This window comes from Malus domestica, chromosome 10 (genome assembly GCF_042453785.1).
Source record: "Malus domestica chromosome 10, GDT2T_hap1".
Taxonomy (NCBI): Eukaryota; Viridiplantae; Streptophyta; class Magnoliopsida; order Rosales; family Rosaceae; genus Malus; species Malus domestica.
In genome coordinates, this window is record NC_091670.1 from 23,642,558 (window position 1) to 23,660,401 (window position 17,844).

A 17,844-nucleotide genomic window follows, 5' to 3' on the forward strand; every position below is an offset into this window, starting at 1 on the left:
TTCTTCGCGTTTTGGTTGATGTACAATTCAAACTTGATGTGTTCCTTTCCATCTGCATCTGGTTAATATATAGTGTTGGTTAAGGGAAAGGGGACATGGAATCTCATCCACCTCAATCTCCAGTGAGAGAAAACGCGATTTCGATCTGGATCTATACGTTCCCTATGTAATGCTTTTGCAATGTCTCTTGTCCCACCAGCATACCAACTCATTTTTGTATATAAAGTTTCTGTTTGGGTTAAAACTTAAACTTTGGGCTCAAAAGGGAGTTGGCCCAAAAAGATGAGAGAAGCCCGAAATCCAGCCGAAGCCCTGAAGGCAGAAAATGCCTTTCTCGACTAGGTGCAGGTCATTTGCACCACTTGCTCACCTACCCAAAGACCAAGTGGTATAGACTAGCCATCTAATTAGCCCAAAAGTACTTTACAGTGGCAGTACAAGTAAATAGCTAATGAGTCACTATCCTTCAAACCGCATTCGGGCAAGATTACTGCTACAGGAGGCCAAGCCAAAGTGTCTATAAAAGAAGAAAGAGAAATCAGAGTTGAGGACACTCAAACAAACAAACAAATACAAGCACAAACTCTGCTCAAAAGCCAGATTTGCTTTCAAACAAAGCTGTAGTCAGCCCAAGCCTTCATCCATTTCGGGATAAACCCTCACTCAAGCCTTTGTAATAGCTCTGCTACCCTGTTCAACTCTTGCTGTAGTATCGATTTCTTTCTGTAAACTTATCTCCCTACCCCTCTTATAAAGCTCTCAACCCCCTTGATAAACCACAAAGATAGGAAGTTGCAAGACAATCAGCCTTGCCCGACCCTCTTTGTTTTTGTTTTTTTATTCATTAGCCTAGCAATATGTTGTATACTTCAAGTTGTATTCTAGTTATTTCTAGTAAGATGACTATTAAAAGACTCTCTCAGTGCTTGAATTCGATTTGAATATGTCTTCACAGTTCAAACCAGATCTAAGTTCGAAGCCCTCGGGCATGTAAGATTTGATCATTTAAAAGTCATTGGCCTCAAGGCATAAAAAAGAACCTTATGTGGACTTAACCCATCCACGACAAGCTTTGATAACAAGAAGTCCGAAGTTACTTGGGGCGCAAGTAATCGACCTATTCCTTAGTTTTATTTCTATTATATTATGATTACCATAAAACGTTTGAGTATGGAATGAATTCTGATAGGAAGCATCAAGGCCTACACCTAAGGCCCTACAAAGGCACCTATTTGGATTCATTCTATTCCTCGGGCTAGAACGTTTGAGTATAGAAGTAATTCTGATGAGAAGCCTCAAGGCCTATATCTAAGGCCCTACAAAGGCACCTATTTGGATTCATTCTGCTCTTCGAGCTCAAGTAATCGTATAATGGTTATAAGACTCATACAATCAATGAAGAGGACATTATATGTACGAGTACTTAGTTATTGACTGGAAGCCTTAAGGCCTACACCTAAGGCCCCACAAAGGCACCTATCATAACTAACATAGTCTCTCGGATATATATACAACTAAAACTCAACATCCGTTTTACATCTGCCATGTTGAAGATGGCAGTGGCACGCCTGAGCACTTAAAAGTTAATCTTGATTGTGAGCCTCAAGGCCTACACCTAAGGCCCCACGAAGGCACCTTTCAAAGTTAACTCTGTCCTTCTCTTTCAGCTTTGCCCGACAAGCTTTGCCCGATAAGTCCACCAGTGAAGCAGAAGCCCGACAGAAAGCATCAACCGGCGCCAACCTCTCAGGGAGCTGTGTGCTCATCGGCCAGGGAACATCCCCGACGGAAATTCCTGCCACGAACAGTTTCATAGTATGCTTTCTTGGATTTCTGAAAATAAATTATGTGATTGCACGAGTGGGATCGACCCTTTGTGCAACAATATTCATCGAGAGGCGAGAAACCATCTTAGCCAACCTTCTTATATGCTTAAAAGCCTCATCTAAATTATGCTAATGAACCCTTTTAGTCCACTTTGTTCGTGTTAGGGCTATTCACTAATTATCCACATCAATCTTTTTATTAAAATGTGATAAATGTCATCCCTTAGGGCTATTCACTAATTATCCATATCAGTCTTTTTATTAAAATGTGATAAATGTCATCCCTTATTTATAGGTTTATCTTTTACTGAATTTAGAATTGAATATTATTTCTCCTTTTTCTTGCTCCTTATTTGTATATCAATTTTTTCTTTTATCTCCATCATAGGTTAATTATGTTAACTAATTTATGTGTTGTATCACAAACCACTTTTTATAGCATTTTTATAGCATTCAATAAATTCTATACAAAGTGTGTTAAAGAAATCAACCCCATCTCATTGAAATACCCTACACAAATCTAGAATAAAAATTTCTAGAACATTCACTAAAGTTGGTTAGCTAGATTATCCAAGTTATAAAGTAGTCCTTTGTAGAAAGGACTAGAAGGTTCTTTCTTAAGTTGGTGGAAGAGTCTAGAAGAATGGTGAGGTTTCCACCAACATGCAAGATTAGTGTAGGTAATTATAGCTTAGGAAGTTACTGGAATTATCTACATATCTCTAGCATTATGTTTCCATGCTTCTCCAAGATTCCATCCATGCCTATAAAAGGAGAAGGCATCCACACCATTTGTATCAACCAATGTAACCAACAAGAAAGAAAGAAGTAATCAAGCAAGTAGACAACCAAGTGAGAGTGAGAAGTAAGTGAGTAGTCTTGTGAAGAGTGTGAGTGGTCTAGAGTGTCTCTAGAAAGAGTGAGTGTCATAGCTTCTAAAGAGTGTCCTTGAGAGTTTGTGTGTTGCAATATTTTGTGTGTGTAATACAAGTAATTTGTTTACTTGTTTTGTCTTTCCAACACTTGTGTTAGAGTTGTGTACTCTAATTTTTCCTCGACAAAGTGTTCTATAGCATTTTCTTTAATGCTATGGTGGACCGCGCTATAGAAAGCTTTACACCTTCAATACTTTTTCGATTGCTATAAAGAAATTGCTATGAAATGTTTTCTATAGCATTTTCCAAATGTTATAAGACAATCTATAGAATTTTTTAAATGCTATAATCACGCTTTGTAGCATTTAAAAATACTATGAAAAATTTGTCATAGCAACTTCAAAATGTTACAGTAGACTTTTTTATGGCATTTTCAAACATTTCATAGCATTTGGTAGCATATAGGAAACATCTATTACATTTATGATATCGTTGTACAATCTATCACTTCGGAAACAATAAGTGAACTAAGAAATTTTTTTTTATTACAAATCACCAATGTAATATCACCATTCAATCATTTAAAATCATATGATATCTATACACAAATAGAATTGAACTAAACGAATACAACCATATTTTAATTAACCATTGCATCTCGCGCTTATTGTAATATAAATCAACATAAACAGACATGTTACGCTCAACGAAAGCTTAATTAAAAGGGAAACAACCAGAGCAAAATTCCAAGAAGTATTTACAACAAGAAGCAAAGATTGAAAATAGATATGCTACTAGGTCGCTCAACAAAAAATAAAAAATAAATAAATACCAACTACATAAAATCCTGACACATTATGACTTACCAGAGATTGAAAATAGATATGCCAACATATGTATGGATTAGAAAAACAATTTGGACAAAAAGAGGAATAACAAGTCGGAACCCAAAATACAGCCTACACTCTTACATTTCAAATGTCATTTTGACAGAAGCTACAACCTGCAAATTTACAGAGAAATATATAAGAGGAATTATTTGGCCCCATATAACCTCTTTCTGCACCCAATTTAAACTTTAAATGTAAATTATTTTTTTCTTTTCCTTATTGCATAATTACGAACAAGCACAAATATAATTAACAATAAAACTAATATTTATCCCATCCCAAAAATTAAACCCTACCATCATACAATGTTTATCCTACCTCCATTCCGGCTGAAACCCTATGAGCTCTCATAAAAAAAAACAAGCTTTTTTTAGAATGGAGAAGATGAGTTTTTGGGTTTCAATTCATGGCTATCAACGCTAGAAGTTGAGAAGTTGGGTTTTGAGTTTCGCATCGTATATGGTGGCGAAACCTCCCCTGCCAATTTGGTTTCCTCGAAGGTTTAGGCAAATCTTATAATTCCAAGTCTCTCTCATCCCTTCATGAAGTTTGGTTTCCCCTGCCAATTTGGTTTCCTCAAAGGTTAGGCATATACTACTTGCCTCATCTCTTTCATGCATTTTTGGCAAATATTATAATTCTACGCTTCTCTTATCCTTCCATGCAGTTTTGGCAAATATTATTTTCTTCTTCCTGTTTTCTCTTTTTTACTTGATATATATGGAGAAGTACACAGAGAAGTAGCAATGGCATTGAGTTAATGAGGATGGAGGCTGAAGGATTTTCACCCTTTTAACCTAATGTTCTTTCAAATTCAACCAAAAACAAACTCTAATATTCTTTCTGGATATACTTTTAATTACTATGAAGTTTGTTTTAACTTTTTTGCCATTGTCATGCATCTAATATTCTCAACAAACACAACAGTTCCTCAAATTCAAGCCGTACAATCTGAAGGGGAAACTAAAAAAGAAATTATTATTAGTATATGGAAGATTCATAAACAAGTAGAAACTTCATCAAATTATTCAGCTTGTCCACAGAAGTTGAACTCCATAAAGCTTTCATAATTCCCATAAACAAGTAGAAACTTCACCAAATTATTCAATTTGAGATTTTATTTTCTAAATGGGTGTCAAGATAAATTTACATTTTGAATTGGGTTTGTGCGGTTAGTTTAGGTAGTAAATGTGGGTTTAAAGAGATATTAAGTATTGAGAGATACTAAACCCACTCCATTGTCTTATTTCCCCACTCATGTTATATTTACACCCACTATAAAAAGTTACAAAATTAAAATGTTATTTTCCCACCCACTATTATTCCTAAAATAACCCTATATATAATTAGGTATAAATTTCTCTTAAAAAAAGAATATAAACAAACCTTCTAAAAAAGGGAAAAAAAAGAAAAAAAAAGAAAAAAAAACCATGTTTCCTTTCCAAATTCCAATTTGAGTGTCCTTTTTGAGATGCATTGCAATTCGCATTGTCATTGACGAATAGTATTTTCAAGCTACTCAGCATCAATTAATTTAGGGAGCTTTAATGAAAAAGGTTTGGGTTAACTTTTATTTAATGAAAACCCACCCTAAACCATTATTTAATAAAAATGGCTTAAATTTTAATCAGAAGGACACAAAATTTTTATCCTAGGCCCTACAAAACTAAAACACACGGGCTCACCAAAAAGCCCAAACCGCATAACAATTAATATTCCAAAATTGCCCCTAACAGAGCTTAACCCAGGCCCGTTAGCCAAAGTTACAGTTACTAAAATTCATCATCCCTCCCAACGCCATTAATGTTCACCAACCCCTTCACACCGTACCAAAAAATCGAAACCTCCATTGCTCCAAACGTCAAGATCTCAAAGCATTTTCAAGTTTGATTCAAGTTTTCAAACAATAATCTACACATCAAATCCGGAATTTCTCAACCCAAAAACTTCATTTGAAGACGAAAAACTGAAAACATTCGAATTGTATGTTTGCAGAGTCGAAATCAGACAAACACAAGTACGAACCTATAATTTATGATATTCTTGATGATTTCTTACTTTAATTTACTAAATATGTACATTTGCATGTTTGAGATTTTAAAAAATGAAATATGTTTCTAGTTTAGAGTTCTGATTTGCATCCAAACGAAAACACACAAAAAAATTGGGAAATAAAAGCAACAGAGAAGAAATAGAGGTATGTACCACAAAATGTCTGATATTTTCAGTGATTTTACAGTAATATGTAAGTTTGCATGCTTCGAATTCATTGAATGAGCAATGTTTCTGCAAAATGGTGTATTTTTACTTCACTTTGATAACTGCTCATTTTCTTATAACCTTTAAATAGTATTTTCTTGCCCTCATATGTTTGTTTCTTTGCTTAAATAACTTCAATATAAGAAAAACTAATGAAAAGGGTTTTAAAACTTTGAGTTTTAACGATAAGGACAAAATAAAGGGTAAAGTGAATAGTACCAATATTGATTTTTTAGTGTAAAAATGTGGTTTTTCGTTAAAGTGAACAGTACTGGGAGCTTTTCGTTAAAGTTCCCTTAAATATAATCAACATTCTATTCCGGTGGTGTTTTAGTTTAATAGATAGTGTTTACAAAATAGTTCACGATTTTTAAGTTTAATAAACAGTGTTTACGAAATAGTATACAATTTGCTTCATTTGTAAATAGAATTGAAATGTAAGGAAATAGTAAAATCTGAGATGCATTCACGAACGAGTATAAACATATATTATGCTATTACACGAACTAATGTGATTCTCTGTTAATAATTTGTACATTCAACAAACAGTATAGTTTGATAAATAGTGTAGTTTTTTTGTTTCTGTTTGATAAACAGTGTGGATTCAGAATACATATGGTGTTTTAGTTCATTATCTTAAATAGCATGCCTGACTATGATGTAAATCTATCAATACTTTCAGTATTTTAAGTTTACGTTTCGTAAGCACTTTGAGTTATTTTGATTGATAAATAGTATGGCCATGTTGTTGTGTGACACACTCCGATCCTAGAATCAAGGCGTGCTGGCCATCACGTGAGTGTGACGTAGCCAAAAGTGCGACACGGAAGCAAGATATAACAGAAATATGAAGGAATTTAAACCAACCACTAGCAGCATAACCTACTAGCATACAAGAGAGAGTTATAAAGTAAAACACACGAATTCAGAGCGTAGGTATAAGTGCAGTCAAGTAGGACCATAATTAAAGTACAACACCCGCAGGTGAGTCCTACATGCAGAACGTCTGTCAGAATGTCGAAAAAGACCTCGTGAGCCACCAACTGCTAACTAGAACCTGGAGGGGCGCAAAACAAAGATGAGTGGGTCAGTAAAACCAAAGATTTTCCAAAAACATTTTATTTAAAACGTTTCTAACCCCTCACCGTAAAACCTGTATACTTTCCTAGAAAAAATAGTATATAAACATATATATATACATATATCATCAAAACTCAGCTTACCATCTATCAACATAACATCTCAGAAAGAATATGCCATGCCATGCCAAAATATAATATGAATGCATCAATATAATCAGGTGAAATAATAAATCAACCGGAGACCCTGCAATGGTCCTGTACGGCTGATTCTATAGCTCACTATCCCATCCAGCCGGAGTCACCAACTGTGACCTGTACGGCCCTGCCGGAGTCACCAACTGTGACTTGTACGGCACTACACTGCACATAAGTCGGAAATACCTATAGTAGTCTGTACGACTAAGATGGTGAAATAATACGCTCTAGTGCTTCTCTCATCAATCATCTGTGCACATAATCTAAGGTCACCCACTAGTCGGAACCCCTCTAATGGTCTGTACGACTGGCATGTCGGAACCACCTCTAGTGGTCTGTACGACATCCACCTACTTGGATCCAAGGCGAGCGTGCGGTTTGGTGAATAATATAAGCACTAACACCAAGGGTGCATGTTATGAGCTTCCAATGCAATTCACATAAAATAAATCGTCTGAATGATGTAAAGACTCACCTGTGCGTCCACCGCGTCAATTCACATATATATGCATCAATTATCAATTTAAATATCTCAACAATTGCATGCATGGCAATTTAAATCATATTTTCATATAAACGCATTTTCTGGAAAAACAGTAGTATATAGGTAATACGAAAACAAAACTGCCCACTCACTGATAAGTCGATGGGTCGTAACCCCCGTGACGTCCCTGGATGCGCTCGTCCTCGGGATAGGTGTCACCTATATGCAAAACAACTATAAAAACGTTAATTTAAACACATAACCAACAATTCGAAATAACTTCTCATACGATGCTCAATTTGGGTATATGAATATACCACATCGACCTACTCGACGTCCGTGACGTCGAGGAATTTTTGGATAAATTTTTAGACTTGCCACGCGCCCTCACGCGCCGTGGGTGGCACGGGCCTACGCGCCCCCACGCGCATCATCTTCCTCAGCCAGTCGCCGGACTGGTTTTTCCGGTGGGGGCGCGTAGTTTCACACTATACTACTTTAAGGCTCTAAAAACAACTAAATCTCACCGGAAAAATTCCAAGCAAAATCGGCCAAAATAGAACCTAGTGATCTCGACGTCCAAAACCTTCAAACGAAGCACTCCGAGCTTCCTTGGGAGCTCACTAAGCTCACTATGAGCTTGAAATTCCCTGAAATACAACATAATACGATTGCATGAACAGTGACAAAAAATGAGGGTTCGAGTTTCACGTTATTTCGAAGGTTTCCCTTCCTAAAACTAGCACCAAACGACTCAGAGCATCACAAGGATGAAGAATCTTACCTTGTTTGCTTCGATCCACGGAGTTTTGGATGGTTTTGGTGAGGTCCGTACAATCGGGGTGAGAGAGAGAGAGCAGGGAATCGTGAGGGAAGAGAGAGAGAGTGATATGGGAAAGAGGGAGAGAGCAGGGAGTGTAGGTGGTCCAACACCAAATCCTCACCATCCATTTAATCCCTAACCACACAATATTTTACAAACCAATAATTTTAATCCAAAACTTATATAAAGTTAATCCAAATAACGTCACACACACATACCTTAATACCCGCTAAGGGTAAATCCATCATTTCACGTCCCCAAATATAAAATCCCGGGACGGACTGTGACATTGTGGATCCAGAATTAGTGTGGTTTTCCAGTTGTAATCTATTCAGATATAGATCAATAAATAGTTCAGTTTTCTGGTAAAAAAATTGTGGGTTTCTTGTTCAGTTTGCTAAATGGTTCAATTTGCTAAATAGTTCAGTTTGATAAATAGTTCAATTTGCTTTGGTTAAAAAATGTGGGTTTCTAGTTCACTTTGATAAATAATTCAGTTTGTTTTGGTAAAAAAGTGTGGTTTTCTACTTCAATTTGCTAAATGGTTTAGTTTGCTATGGTACAAAAGTGTAATTTTCTAGTTCACTTTGATAAATAGTTCAGTTTGCTTAATGGTTTAGTTTGATAAATAGTTCAGTTTGCTTTGGTAAAAAAATGTGATTTTCTAATTCACTCTGATAAATAGTTCAGTTTGCTTTGGTAAAAAATTGTGGTTTTCTAACTCAGTTTGATAAATAGTTCAGTTTGCTTTCATAAAAAAGTGTGGTTTTCTAGTTCACTTTGATAAATAGTTCAATTTGTTTTGGTAAAAAAGTGTGGTTTTCTACTTCAATTTGATAAATGGTTCAGTTTGCTAAATGGTTCAGTTTGATAAATAGTTTAGTTTGCTAAATAGTTCAGTTTGCTTTGGTAAAAAAGTGTGGTTTTCTAGTTCACTTTGATAAATAGTTTAGTTTGCTTTAGTAAAAAAATGTGGTTTTCTACTTCAATTTGATAAATAGTTCAGCTTGCTTTCATAAAAAAATGTGGTTTTCTAGTTTATTTTGATAAATAGTGTGGGGTATACAAATATGGATCATTAAATAGTTTACATTTATTTGTTCAGTATCACAAAGTATTCTGGTGTAATTTTGTTCTAATTTAAGGAACAACATAATTTTATTTTCGTTCTATTTGATGAACAATGTAACCTATTTTGATGTGAATTCAAAATTAGTGTGTTTTCATAGTTCACTTTCATAATAAAAAATTTGTGGTATATTTTGATATAGGTACAAAAAATAGTTGTAATAATTAAACTATGTTTATTCTTACATATGGACGGAGCAAAGAAACCAAGAATGAAGACTTTCCCTGTAAAGAGTCCACATAAGAAAGAGAATAAAAGACCTGCAACTTCTTATGTGCAATACAGATGCAATGTTTTCGGGTTTGCAAATTCAATGCAATTGTACAAACCAATGCTTCAACAACGCCATGATGTCTGCAATCATTTGGCCAAGACACCATTTTGGAGTCTGATCAAGTTCTACATGGATGATGAAATTGTTGCAACGGAAAGAAAAAAGGAGTCTGATATGGATCTAATTAAGATTATACAATGCTATGACTCCAAGCAACAAAATTCAAATTTAGAGATCATGAGCCAAAAGCAATAACAAGTGAAGACGTTGTTGAAATATTTGATTGAACAACCAAGGAGTTGAACTACCAAACACAGACAAATCCATAAAGAACATAAAGGACAACTTTGTCAAAACATATTTCATGAACAAAAATATTGTGAAAAAAGGACATTCTTGAAGCATACCAAAAATCAATCCAAGACGAAACTCCTAAAGGGGCCAAAGCTATTGCTTCAATCATATGCGTGCATCTGCTACAATCCCTCTTATTTGCAACCTCCGGAACTTACATCACATGGAGCTTCATAACAATTTGTGGGGCATTGGACCAAATCAGCAAATGCAACTGGGCAAAAGGAATGAGGGACTACTTGTTCAAGAGGATTAACAAATCAAAGAAAAAGAGGAAAAATGGAGAAGAATCAACAAGTGGATGCATTGCCCTTATTTTGGTAAGAAATAAGAACTATATTTTAAAAACATGAATTATGTCTTATAAATTACACAAGAAAGTAATTCAAAGTTCTTATTTCATGCAGTATTGGATTTGTCTTCACACCAATTTGGTGAAGACAATCAGTGGGCGAGAAAACATGATTTCTGTCATTGGAAGATGGGACATAACGAAAATCCACAAAGCAATAAGAGACATTCGAGTTGAAGAAATTGAGGTAAGGACAAATAATAAAAGTATTTCAATAAACAATATATTTTTGCACTTTACAGTTTCATAACATAGTGATCTTTATAGTTTAAAGTTTCAGAAGTGGTAGCTTCATAATCATACATAAATAGTTCAAACTAGTAATAAGCCCGCGCGATGCCGCGGGACTTGAATTCACCAGCCTTAACTACATGAATAAAACACATTTAACCTGAAAGACATTCAACATAATCATGAACGAACAAAAATGATAGATCTAGGAAATTATAAAAAGCATTGTAACCGTAGATCCAAGAAATTATAAAAATCCATCCAATCAAGAGACTAATAGTTGTGGGAAGGTGAGTGTGCAACCAAGAATCTTAATATATATTTGACTTGCAATTCCATTATAATTTCACACAAAAAAAAAAGGATCAAATTTTGATTGAAACATCAAACAAAACAATCTCATCTGTTACAAATTGGACCAACTAAATAAAGAATATATCGATAAGATTTTCAACCTAACTATAAAAAAGAGCTTTATAACAGCGCAATCAACATTATTTGAACTCAACTAAACAGAAACTAATTGCATGTTATAAATTCCATAGGTAATTGAATGGCAGCGTAGCCCCTACATAATGTTTTTTAATCGATTTAGTAGTTAACATTGGACAATTGCACAATACAAATCTTAGAAACTATTCCAACTTAGAGAAAAAATTACCTCTAATCTTTGTTTCTCTTGTACTTTGGTATTGGGGTGAATGAAGTCCTGAAAACACAAAGAATAAAAAGCCTCTGTTTCAATTAACTGAAAAAAAACAAATCATAAACAAAGTGAGATATCTGGTAACCAAAAAATGAATCTCGGAAAGCAGACATAAACAAACTTCCATCAACATTACTTTAATACATTTGGATATCAAGGAAAATTAAATTGATTCAATTTCGATATAAAAAATTAATTAATTAATGCAGGAACAACATTTGTGCCTCAATGACGTGAGAAGTACTCAAAACAAACATTGTTTTCTTTAAGTCTTTAGTCTATCTCTGCAAATCGCAATAACTCATATCCATTGAGAATCAAATTAACTAATTAACTTACTAACCCGTCCTGTAAATTTCACATCTATGCTCTAAACAGATTTTGTAACTAATATCCCAAAAAAGGGGCAAAAGGGAAGGAAAAAAACTTTTGTATGGTACACTGCAATGTTATTTGTGTAACCAAAGTCAAGCGTTGAAACGCCAGCAACCTCATTGTATTCTTGGAAATCTGTTGCAGATTTTATGGCTCCAAAAGAAAATATATCCTGCAGCATTAATATCATTTAGACTGACGTATTTTTTCCAAGTGAATACACATGCAAAGTATCAAAAAGAGAGAAAGGAGAAAAAATTATCAAAATAAGAATTACAAACCTGTCCTATAATATAAACAAAAGGTAATTACAGAAAAATAGCTGGAAAACACAAAATAAGTAGAAGAGAAAACAGACAATCAGCATAATCTAAAATTACTTAAACAATTAATCCACATTGAAAAGCATAATTTACAAATCCAAACCAAATTACATCATCCAATAGATTTTTTTTATACATTTGTTATTGTGCCTTTAAATTGATTTCAGCAAAACTTGTTTCTTTTTCCACAGTTTGTGAAGCTCAAAATTTTCAAAAACCTACAATCATTACACAACATTGTCACATCATAAGTGTAGAAGAAATCAACGCTACCAAAATTTATAAAGACCAAAACAGTTAGCACCCAAAAATAACATTGATTAGCAAAGACCAATTTGCCAACAAAAGTTGAATAGGAGATACCCAGAAAATTTCCTTAGTTTTTACAATTCTTAAAAATATGACCTAACTTTAACCAAGACTCAAATTTTATTCAAGGATCGTGTTAAGCTAAGCAGCAAATTATAAATTCACTAATCTTGTTCTTAATTATAGTAATTTAGAAATCAACAGATACAAAAAAAAAGTCACAAGCTTAATAAAAACTCATGAAAAAAAGAAGTTTTAAACAGAACACCTGCACATGACCCTATAATTTGGCTAATTTACAAACGCTCAACATGCTCAGCAGATGTTAAACTTTTCAGTAGTATATAATTTGAAACTAATAAAACCATCTCTAACTTTTCAGAAATATTTAAACTGAAATGAATTGATATTTTTTTCTATACACTGATAAATCAAGGTTTGCTACAGAAAAGGAATCTATAATTTAAGCTTCAAAATGCATTATAACATCAATTAATCCAAAGAGAGCAAGCTGACGATAACAATTTGATTAGCTTTGGAAATCTCTTTGCTTTATCACTTCAAGATACTAAATTTTTCAAGCCGTCTTCTCTCTCTCTCTAAAACGCCTTTTTTTTTCTAGCAACTGGCCTAGAAAAGACTAAAACCCAAATGCATGGGGTAGAATTTCACCCAAAATATTGGGAAAACTAAATAAACAAATAAAATTAAAAGATAAGTGCATGAAAAATCAAATCTTTCACTCCTATAAAGTGAAAGCAATTTTTTTTGTCGTTGATGAGTCTAAAATCCCATCCTCATAATACTCAAAGGTAAAAGAAATATAGCAAAAAGATAAGATGTAACTACGGTCCCTGATGGTGCGCAACTGAAGAAAGAAAGACAGCGCTCATAAAGAGAGAAAGACAGAGAGAGAGAGAGAAGAGAAAGATGATATCTCCATTTGGTATTCTGGAGCCAAAAGAAAAGCTGCAGACGGAAATAAGCTGGAAAGAATCAATTTAAGATAAACATTCAACAACAGAAATCAAGAAATCAATTTAAGATTACTGACCCAGGTAAGTAAGCTGTTGTGAAGGTAAAAGAGGCCCAAGAAGCTCATATGAATGAAAGGATTTTGCTTGCTGCACACATAGACCTGTAAGCTCGAGTAAACCCAACGTCAATCAGACCATAGGCCAAAAATCTCAACAAACAAAAAACTGAGCATAAATTAAAAAATCAGAAGTCAGAGAAATTTGTGACCCTAATTTGTGAAACTGCAGAGATCTGAGATGTAGAGAGAGGGGAATATATCCCAAACGACCCTATATTTTGGAACTGCTTTAAACCAACCTACTATGAAATTATAGCCACTTGAGAAATCTTCAAATCAGAACAGAACAGGCAGCAAGGGGAAGAATTTGCAAATCCCTGAAATCCCTCCATCTCTCGCTCTGTCTCTGTCTCTCTCTATCTCTCTCCATCTCTATCTCAGAGGCGGCATAACCTCCTGTTTGCCCTACAATCCCTTCAACATTAATCCCAATTTTTGGCCGACCTCCCTCTCCCTTAGTCTCCCTGACATTCCACACCCTCATCCCCTTCTCCGTCTGTAACTAATCCAGCCCCATTCCACAAACCCAGCTCAAGCCTTACCCCCACTCCGGCCCCCTCACTTTCTCGAAACCAACTCTCAAACCCTAGAACACAGCACTCTCTCGCAACCCTCTGAATGATACGGATGCAACAACCCTTGCCCTCCCTCATGTCGTCGCCTAACCCCAAATCGAGCATCACCACTCAATCCCCTCTCTCTCTCCCTTGAATCATACACCCCTGTGACTCTGTCTGCCTGCAAGCCGCATGCCTTCCTCTCACCAAATCCATCTCTCCCTCCCTCCCTCCCTCCCTTCCTCTGAGTGACACAGTTTGAGTTACTTCTACTGTGTTTGACCATTTTTCTTCAAATCACATAATAAACATTTTTCATTATCATCACAATCATTTTGGGAACCAAATCTTAAGAAATATAAGAATCACCCTATTTATTTCACTTCTTCACAAGGGATAATCTTATATAAAAGAATTCGAAACGTATTCAAGGTAGAGCAAGCTAAGGATTTAGAAGATAAAGACCCTTTTTTAGCAATATCTAATTTAAGCATTAGTCTATACTGCATGAATACAATATATAACACTACCAAACAAAGGAGATGAAGTGGAGAATGAAACACATACAGACTGATTAACAGAATAAGAATCATTTACCCTTCCCTACACCATGTAAGGTGCTTATGGGTTGCCAAAAAGCGGAAAATGTAATTCCAATGCTAAACAAATGCACTATACTCCCAACCATCCATATCATGAAACCATCATCGCCAAATTCTTGAATGGGACCTGTGCGACTTCCCAAGCTTTCTGCTAAACACAAAGAAACCATGAGATGATGAGATCACATAAATCCAAACCTTTAAGAAATCAGGTTATACTGTATTTTATAATTATTTGCATAGTCGAACTCAGAAATCAGGTTATGCAAAACCCTAAAAATTAGCAATTAATTTCTTTGATCCTAATTACAAAATGTATTGGCATATGAAGTGGGATCCCAAAATATAGTTTGAGAACTATATTTGGAATCCTGAGATCATGCACCAACAGAGTCACAGATTACCAAACGCTTTAATCGAAACACAAAATAACCACCAAACATTAAAATTCCAAAAACCTAAAACACAAAGCAAACAATTACGGTAAAATTAATATTTAGCAAAATAAAATGAACGAACAATGTATACAAATTCCTTTGCCTAGCTTCTTGCACATTCTAAATCTGTGGGAACCATATACAAATTTTTTTATTTTACAAAATTTATTAAGCATTTAATTAACATAACAACATTCAGAATTATAGTGGTTCTCTATGGTGCAATTATAAATTACAGTGGAAATGTAAACTTGCAATTCAAGTCTATGCACCTGGTTGAATTTAAAATGCTTACATGCTAATCGTCTACAGTTAAGTTGTTAAACTCTAATTGATGATGTTGAAGTGAATAATTAAAACGAAGAGTAAACATAGTTATACAACAAATTAACAATGCCATGCAAAAAACTTGCTCGTTGGACAACTAAACCCTGTATTCCATCTCCTTATCTGTCATACCAAAAATCTGCACAATTGTTTAAATCCAAATTTAGGTCTTTCCAAAACCCGCCTGAATTATTTGAAAAACACAAATTTAGAACAATAATTCAAACCCAAAGAAAAGAATATCCATTACTCAAAGTAAAAATTAACCATCTCGTTGCTTCCTAGCTCTAAGGAAGTGCCTAGGTTTCACTTTTACTAATGTCAAAACACCGCCATAATTGACCAATTAGACAAATAAGACCCAATTCGATTACGCCCAAACTGACAGAACACCCAGATTCCCAACACCCATTGAGCAATCTAACCATAATTCAGCACATGAATAAAGTGAAAACATAAAAGATGCATGGGATAAGCTGACAGCCAGGCATCCCTGCATAATACATTCACTTCTGAACCCCAAACACAATGAAACAAAAATCCACACACATGAACTACTGCTCCCCTATGTAATAAGAATTAAAAGCATCTCAAAACAAAATGGCAAACTATAAGAGCACTGTAAAAGTAAAATTGCAAGAAATCTAATACTTGGAGGGCAAGTACTAATCAGACCAAAATGAAAGATTGAACTACCTTGCGTGGAACTGTGCCTTGGTTTTTTCCCATACTTACAGGAAGCTTTGCACTGAGCTCTTATAGCCCAAATTTTCTTTGAAGGGAAAAACACAATTTTGAAATAAGATTTTCATATTATACCTTAAAGAGAAGAATTAGAAAATGAATAAGAGAACAATGAGTACTTTTCATCATATATTGTTAGAGTATGTGGTCCTCTGGTCCAATGGTCCTGCAGCCATATTTACTTTATAACTCTTTCTTTTAGTCTAAAAAACATCTTGGATCTCTAATTAATATGAATACGGATTCATACTTTATAACTAAAGATCTTACTGCTACTAATAAGATGAACAAAACGTCATTTATCTCATGCATTGCATTACAAACACAATGGAACATCTCATTAGACATCCCCACACAAAAAGTTTTTATTGCTACTTTGATTTTTGCTTATCCTTTTCCTGAAGCATGAGGGAGCTAATTTTTTATTTATTCCAATAACGTTATAGGGTTGCAAGGATATTATCAATTTAATTGATTGTATTTGATTGGTGGAACTTCTACATCTATATTTCAGGTTTTCAATTTTAGCACTGGGAGAGTCATTCAGAAAATGTTCGACATTGAGATTACCTCCATGGATTATGCTCACAATGGACAGCTCATGTTCTACGGTGATGGGACAATATTTTTTAGTCATTCGCCATTCAATCAATTCAAACTGAGGAACAAGCAACATCAAGAAGAGGATCTGCCATGTCAGGATCACTGTCATCCAATTAATACAAAAAATGGAGATAAAAACGATCAATTTACATAACAGCCTTTCATTTTCTCAACAACCAAGCAAAAGAAAATACCTATCCGTTAAACACTCGATTTGGGAGTAAATGTCGCTGAAACTGGGCTTCAATCCCCTCAACCGCAACAACCGAATCGAAGTGTGCAAGTCATTGAAAAACTCACCCATGATTTCAAAGCTGCATAAAGAAATAAATAAGCACATAAATTAGCCAACCCAGAAATCAAAGAAATCAAAATCCACCCAGATTCTAAGAAATCAAAACCCATCCAGAACCAAAGAAATCAAAATCACAAACAGATACGCAAGATAACCCAAATATGAAGCCTTACTTTTCGGGTAGCTTGGCGGCTAACATGAGTCTTCTTCAGTGTTTCATCCATCCATGGATCCATTTTCTGCTGGTCACTTCTGGGTCGTACAATCTTAAGATCTACAAAAAGAATTTAAAGAATCAATTTTTACGATTGAAAAGCCAAAAGTGCTACAAACTCCAAATTAATGAGAACCAAAGTGGAGTAACACTTACAGGTCGTGAGAGGAGATGAGGACGTTGTCGGATTTCAGGCGAATCGGATTATGGAAATTGCATCTCGGATCGGGCTTTCGAACTTCATGGTGGACCCAAGCAACTCTCTTTCTGTCCCCCTAATCGTGCATCTGCCCTCACCCTCTCTCTGCACCCAACCCCCACCCCTATCTCCCCCAAATCACGCCCCCACAACATCCCATCAGTGAAGAATCAAATCCAAAAGTAAATTGTAGTTACCTATTATGGTAGGATTTAAATAAGAGTCTCCAAATAGAAAGACAAAGGATATAATACAACAGATAGCTCACCAAAAAGCTGCAGCC

At 34.9% G+C, this 17,844-nt stretch overlaps 1 protein-coding gene across 1 annotated transcript; it reads right to left on the minus strand.

Annotated features, from left to right (window-relative positions):
- Nucleotides 1–12,113: 12,113 nt before the first annotated feature.
- On the minus strand, nt 12,114–16,962 carry LOC139188855 (uncharacterized). The gene is made up of 4 exons (XM_070806859.1): nt 16,821–16,962; nt 14,738–14,890; nt 13,542–13,625; nt 12,114–12,396 (listed from the first exon to the last, which is right to left on the minus strand). Exons 1-4 carry the CDS (start codon nt 16,960–16,962, stop codon nt 12,389–12,391), a joined length of 387 nt encoding a protein of 128 aa, XP_070662960.1. The 3' UTR covers nt 12,114–12,388.
- Nucleotides 16,963–17,844: the final 882 nt, after the last annotated feature.

Bases quoted from the DNA above. Each gene is read 5' to 3' on its own strand.
- LOC139188855 (XM_070806859.1), bottom strand. From the start codon at position 16,962: ATGACAGTGATCCTGACATGGCAGATCCTCTTCTTGATGTTGCTTGTT. The intron at 14,891-16,820 runs GTAATCTCAATG...TGTGTTTAGCAG, and splicing joins TGTGAGCATAATCCATGGAG to AAAGCTTGGGAAGTCGCACA. The intron at 13,626-14,737 runs GTAAATGATTCT...TCGAGCTTACAG, and splicing joins CTTACATGGTGTAGGGAAGG to GTCTATGTGTGCAGCAAGCA.